The 7,077-nt window shown below is 43.2% G+C and overlaps 1 protein-coding gene across 1 annotated transcript in view; it reads right to left on the bottom strand.

The window, feature by feature from the left end:
* The window catches only part of LOC310775455 (ankyrin-3-like), a gene marked incomplete at its 5' end in the record, with an annotated part of 180,317 nt that overhangs the window by 12,693 nt on the left and 160,547 nt on the right, over positions 1–7,077 (bottom strand). The window contains 4 exons of the mRNA XM_083635605.1: positions 1–136; positions 4,134–4,277; positions 5,105–5,236; positions 6,615–6,689. The exon at positions 1–136 is cut by the window's left edge and continues 648 nt beyond it. Coding sequence (XP_083491731.1) covers positions 1–136; positions 4,134–4,277; positions 5,105–5,236; positions 6,615–6,689 — 487 coding nt within the window. The remainder of the gene's footprint in view (positions 137–4,133; positions 4,278–5,104; positions 5,237–6,614; positions 6,690–7,077) is intronic.

Here is a 7,077-nt window from a genome sequence, read left to right as displayed (position 1 = left end):
CTAGTGAGGATGGTCTTGCTAGGGGGGTCTACGCTAGCGTCGCCCTCGCTAAAGAAGTTGTCTGAGCGGAGCGGGGTACAGGGCTGGTAGTTCAGGTCTGAGGGGGTCTGCAGCTCCAGATCTATGTTGTGGTATCCTGGGTGGAAGGATGGGGGGGGATGGGGGGGGGGGGGAGGGAGGGAGAAATAGAAGGACAGAGGGAGGGAGGGAGGGTGGGAGAAGTAGAATGTGGAAGGGGATGAGATGAGAGGTGACACTGAACTAGACACTCTGGTAATAGCTAAGGGTAGCCGTCGTTCAAAAGTCACACTGGTTTAACCTCATATCAAACCAATTCTGAGGATTCTTCACCTATTTTGAGTTTGAGAAATGTGATGTTTTAACATATTTGTCAAACAAGCAGTGAGGACTGAAGTGTAACTTCTGAACCAGCGCTACTGAGGAGACACACATAGCCATCACAGGGAGATGAGAACAGAGAAATGGAAGTACCAAAGACAAAATGTAAAATGCAACACACAAACCTCACATAATATTAAAATTTACACATTCATATACTAATTGTATGATCAAAAAAAAGGTCCTGGTTATGTTTCAAACTTGCACGTAGGCAGCCCAGCCTAAGTGCAAAAGCACTTACTTCAGGCAGAGCAACGTTTTAGCAAGCCAAATGGCTCAGTCTCAGTTCTACTGTTTTCAGTAAAAAACTTGAGTATTGGGACAGAAGTTGGGCTTTTTTGCTACTGGCTCATCCCTAGTGTAATATGAGCTAGTAATCAAAAGGTTGTTAGAGAGGCAAGAGGATGATAACCTGACTCTGCCAGATGGGGGCGCTATTGTTTTCTGGCAGAGTCAGGTTGAGAGGATGATGGGGTTTCATTGAAACAACAACACACAGAGACACACAAAGAACAACTGTTAAGACAAGACTTGGATGGAAGGACAAAGACAGCATGCGAATCCTGGACAGACAAAAGGCACAGTCAATGGAATGGAATGGTTAGTGATTGGCGGTTGAAGGTTTCTGAAGCTGCAGAAGCTAAGGTATAGCGCATTAGAGTCACTTTGTTAGTGCATCAGTATCATTATAGAGTTCTCAATACTCAATAGTCAACAGTGCTCTAGCTTGATAAGCAAGAGCAGGCTGCCTCAGTCATAAGCATTGGCACCCTTTACAATTGCGGGAAGAACATCCATGAAAAATGCTGCACAGACTGACAGTGAGATATATAAAAAAAAAAAATCATTAGCCACAAAAAATAGTGACATTGTTAAATTCAGTGATCCAAAAAGTATGTTCTTATGTTCTTTGTTATGCAGAAAATCAATTTTTCATGGAGGAAATGAGCCATGGTAACAGGGCCACATAGTATGCTAATGCTGAAGCCCCCTAGCAGGGAGGAGACAGGAGTTGGGCTGGTGTCCTTTGTGGGAGAAGGTGCAAGCTAATTAATTAGACCCAATGCATTTGAGCTGCAGGGGCCAGCCAGTTAGTACAGAAGTAGGCAGGTGCGATATTGCAACTTCAGCAGAAGAAGCTTGTTGGCTCCCTGCAAGGCTTTCAAGTAGAAGCTGCCGGCCATTTTTTTTTTGCTAGTTAGCATGTGTTCCCCCTCACAGAGGGGGTTGTCGCAGCTCTCCACTTACGCTTTAGTCAGTTAACCAGAGTTAACTATTCAGCGAAGAGGAGAGGGGAGGAGAGAAAGAAGCAGGGGGTTTCGCAGGTTGTAAAGCGGAAGCTAGCTATAGCTACTCGGATCCAAAAGCAGTCATTCGTATTGAGCAGTTGAAGAGAGCGAAGGTTAGCCATTGGTGCAAAGGAGCTGGTTAGTAGCCCTTAGAGCTGACAGGGGAAGTTGCTCTTGGAGTTAGCCACTCAGCAGCAAGGAGGAGAGAGAGAGAGAGAGAGAGAGAAGAGGCGGGGAGTCTGCAGGAGGCTGGGAAGGCTTAGAGGAAACCAGTAGATGACAGCTACTGTAACAGCACTGACACAGAAGCACAACTACTATACACTGTACACTTTTGAACAGGATGTCTCATTTTCAACTCATCTGTGGGCCTCGTTTGGGACAGAGCACATCTGGAACAACACAACATTGTGCAAAAAATTGTGCAAAACACTATTTGTCCCTATTACACTAGTCCCTATTTAGACTAGGGATGGGGCAGATCCGATCCAATATCGGTATCGGGTGCCGATTTGGCACTAATTCACGGATCGGATCGGATTTGTTTTTGTCTTTTTTTTTTGCAATTCCAGCGTGGGCCGTAATTTGCCCATGTATAATAGTATCCTTCTTTGCCTTGTATATTTTCTTAATTGTGTCTGCTTTTTGCAAGGTATATTTTAAAAAAAAATCTTTAATTGGCCAAATCTATACTGCATATTCGAGAAAAATATCGGTATCGGCAGATATCCAAATTCAGGTATCGGAATCGGATCGGAAGTGAAAAAAGTGGATCGGTGCATCCCTAATTTAGACCCGTAGAATTCAAAGTGAACACAATATTTGTCGTCCCAAACTGCACTACATGGATGTGCTGAAAATGTTCCACCCATTAAAAGAGTGCTAAAAGTGTATCGTCATAGGCAGACAACATTAGAGCAGGTAGCCATGCCATCTGTCGATCCATCTATCTGTCAAAACTCCTGGATTTCACCTTCAATTATCTTTGATCATGTTTCCTCCATTGTAAATCAATGCAATAAAAAGAGTCTTAAGTCTAGTCTTAAGATGATTTGAGGAATCCAGACGGCACTCACTATGAGGCCCATTTCAGAGATTTGTCTGTAAGTAATGTATGCATGTCTGAGGTTCAAACTACTGACAGTTTATTTGATTTGCGTTGCCAAAAAGCATCTGGGCTGTGGGATGTTCTTTGTTTCCTCGATCTACGAAAGATCATTTTGGGATAGCATGCCCTTGAGATACCAAATGGTCTGCGGGTCTAATGCCAGTGATTCTCCACATGAAACAGGTGGGAATACAGAAGATTATGAGATGAATGTATTTAAATGTGCCTGCGTCCCAGCCATTGGCAGGTGAGAAATACAATAAGCAGGCCAGGGGCCATCCATGCCGTAACCTGTATTTTATACTCAACTATCTGGAACAAATGGCACATTTTAATGCAACATCTGAAATGGCCCTCAATGGTTGCATCATAACCAGAAAATCCTAATAGCTACTACAGTATATTTTCATTTAAGAGTCAGAGAGAGAGAGAGAGCGAGAGAGAGAGAGAGAGAGAGAGAGAGAGAGGGAGAGAAAGAAAGAAAGAGCGAGAAAGGAAGGCATTTGCCATACTGCTTAAAGCAAACATGCCATTATTGTTAATTGGTTGTTATAATTATGTTTCCATGTATTTTATAATAACATTAGACACAGATTAACAAATGCTGGAGATCAGACAGTTGGAATTTAAAACATGTACACTGGCATACACATAAACATAACTATTGTTGTCCAAATCATGAACCAATGCCCCCACCCATCTGAAATATGAGCCTCATTCATCTCAGTCTTGATACATTAGAGGCATATGTTTGCTTAAGAATCATGCTTTTGAATATTTCTTAGACATAAAAAAAAACAGTCACACATACTTCCCCTAAATGTCTCATGCCCCCAAAATGGTCTCGCACTGTTAGGCATTAAAATCAACAATGTCGGATGTAATCGTAAGTCATCTTGGGGGGCCTGTGAAATGTACTGATAATCATCAAAAAACATATACCGTACTCTACTTGCCACTTCTTAACTTAACTTAGACTTAAGTCTAATGACTTAAAGTGCTACAATCTACTTGCACTGCCCAACGTTGGAAAACAAGTCTGCCGACTGACTGGGGTGAACGCTCCGTGTCATGTGTGACAATAAAGATGACTCAATCTAATATTATTAATGCCTGTTGCTCCGTGAACTGATGTTGGTTCGCTGAACCTGCTGGTCGATTAACTCATTTTTTCATTCATCATTAACTTGCACTGTTTGGTCAAGCCTCATTGGTCCCTGTATTTGTGTACACAGACAGACAGGTCTGTCTATCTGGCCGAGAGAGGAGGTGAAGAAGGGTGAAGGGAAAGACTGAGAGATAGACAGAGAGTTCAGCTAGGGTGGGCTACACTTTACCATCGGACTGATCCAGGAATACTGCGTTATCATCGGCAAAACACCGTGTGCCTGAAATGTTACCATAGTCAAAAATGGGCCCTTCCAGCAAAGTCACAATATCCGACCGATTGATCTTAGTCAGCACTGCGGTTAAGGCATCCGCTACAGAGAGAGAGAGAGAGAGAGAGAGAGAGAGAGAGAGAGAGAGAGAGAGAGAGAGAGAGAGAGAGAGAGAGAGAGAGAGAGGGAGAGAGAGAGAGAGAGAAGGGAGGAAGAGAGAGAGAGAGAGAGGAGAGGGAGAGAGAGAGAGAGAGAGAGAGAGAGGGAGAGGGAGAGAGGGAGAGAGGGAGAGGGAGAAAGAGAGAGAGAGAGAGAGAGAGAGAGAGGGAGAGAGGGAGGGAGAGAGAGAGAGAGAGAGAGAGAGAGAGGGAGAGAGAGAGAGAGAGAGGGAGAGAGGGAGAGAGGGAGAGAGAGAGAGAGAGAGAGAGAAGGAGAGAGAGAGAGAGAGAGGGAGAGAGAGAGAGAGAGAGAAATTATATTGACAAAAATGTTATGACATTTCATATTGCTTTTACACATGGAACTGAACGAAGGAGCATCATTATGATGTCAAATAATACCACAGAAACATATTATTGTCATTTTCTTTTAAATAAAATGCTAAGTCAAATATCTATGCTATACAGTACATTTATTTCTTAGTCAGCAAGGCATGGATTTGAATTACAACAGTGCAAAATGCAGTGCTAATCATTTGATGTACAAGAATCAGGGAGGGGCTACAGCAGCTGCTTAGCACAGCAGTCCCTCTCCCTCTCCCTCACACACAGACACAGACCTAGACTTCCCTCTCCCTCTCCCTCACACACAGACCTCCCTCTCCCTCTCCCTCAGACACAGACCTCCCTCTCCCTCTCCCTCACACACAGACCCAGACCTCCCTCTCCCTCACACACAGACCCAGACACAGACCCAGACCCACTACTTACTTGTGGCATGTTTACCATCCCTGTGCACCCATTTCTTTAGCATCATGAAGCTCTGGGCTGTCAGGGAGTTGGGGTTCTCCACTCTGATGTGGTTGATCTCATCCACAGAGAAATCCATCTCCCTGGCCAGCTCTGCAAACAGCCAGAAACACCACAACAACGACTAGTTACTAATCCAGCTCTGCAACAGCCAGAAACACCACAACAACGACTAGTTACTAATCAGCTCTGCAACAGCCAGAAACACCACAACAACGACTAGTTACTAATTGCTAAAATGACACTTCCAACAATCAATGTGCCTGCCAACGCATAGCAACCGGAGTCTGTAGGTTACAGTGGAGCGGAGGGCTGCATGTACAGTCAGACAGGCACACACGGGTTATACATGTAAACTGGGAAAGCGTAATGTGCACTGAATCTACTCGTTCACTGCAGCTCTGCAACAGGAACGCACATTAAATATGGATTAGTCATCACTGCACTGGACGGACACACAGCTAACCTTATTCACACACGCACACATATGCACACACACACACACACACACACACACACACACACACATACACACACGTGCGTAGGCAGTACTGCAGTGCTGGCAGACAGGGATGGGCAAACTGCAGAGGCCACACCCTGATCACTGAGTGAGCGAGTGCAGCACAAAATAGCATTTTCTCTCTATTTGGCTTATACACACAAACACACAAAACAGGGAAGGATATGCATTTTATAGGCATCATTTCATTCATACTCATTGCCCTCAATATGGATAATATGAATATTACTAGTGCGTCAGCCATTCACTCACAATACAACAACTCAGTGTGGCCATGTTTAAATTGTACAAATTAATCTTTGTAGGTTATAAAATAAATGTACCAATAAAGAGTTGCAGGATATATGAAATATGTTGACATAGAAAAAATATATTTTGAAGTTAGAATGTAATCTGGGATTTTCTAATGATGAGCCTACTCATTTATATGTTTAAAATGTATATGATTATAAGTTTTGTTATATATATATATATTTATGCATTGACATAATGCTTTTCTTATGGGACTTTATCAGGTTGTGTAATACACCTGCCACTGCAGTACTGCCCAGTCAAGAAGTCATAATACAATATGCCCAGTAGATGGCAACAAACATTGAAAAACGACTGGTATCTATCCATACAAATCCTCCAAGAGATGGACTCAGTCTAACTGATTCATTCAGAGGTGGATTTTGTAAAAAAAAGGCTAATATTGAAGACTTTTCTTTTCTGTATAATATTCAATAATATTCAATGTATGAATCGTTTATATTTAGGTACTGAATTGATTGAAATAAGAGTCATTAGACTCTAGCCTCGCAGCTGTCTCCATGTCTTTTTATCATCCATCATCAGCATAAATTTGTAAGCTTGAAAGCGAGTTATGCTTGCGTGTGTGTTTGTAAGTGTATGTGTGTTCAGAGGTGGAAAGAATTGTGTGTGCACGTGCGTGCGTGCGCGCAGACTCACCAGTCCAGCTGAGTCCGAGGTGGTCGGCTACTATTGCCATGCGGAGGTCTGTTCTCTCACAGGGACTCTGGGGGCCTGTGGTTCGGAGGCAGGGAGGGGGGCAGGGCACAAGCCATTAACATATGTGATATGACATCAGCGCAGTCCAAATACAGATCACTTTCACATGTGCCATTTAGCATCCCCAAATGAATTCAACATTGTGCTCACTAGAGAGACAAATGGTTGCCATAAAAAAGGCCGCAGAGGGACGCAATGACATCAAATGAAAGAAACAGATTGGGATTGTGAACTGAAAGTTTGTCTTTTTTTTCCCTCAGGCTGTTAGTAAATAATGCTGACATTATTTTCATCTGTTTTGACAATAATGCCCACATACTTAAAAGAGCCTGTGAGTCGCCGTATTTTGATGCGAGGCAACCAACAAAAAAAGACTAACATTAGCTCACTGTCCCAGGACTTG

The sequence above is a fragment of the Poromitra crassiceps genome (assembly GCF_964638095.1).
Source record: "Poromitra crassiceps genome assembly, chromosome: 4".
NCBI lineage: Eukaryota > Metazoa > Chordata > Actinopteri > Beryciformes > Melamphaidae > Poromitra > Poromitra crassiceps.
The sequence above is the reverse complement of the archived record's forward strand: the minus strand, read 5'-3'. Positions and strand labels throughout refer to the sequence as shown.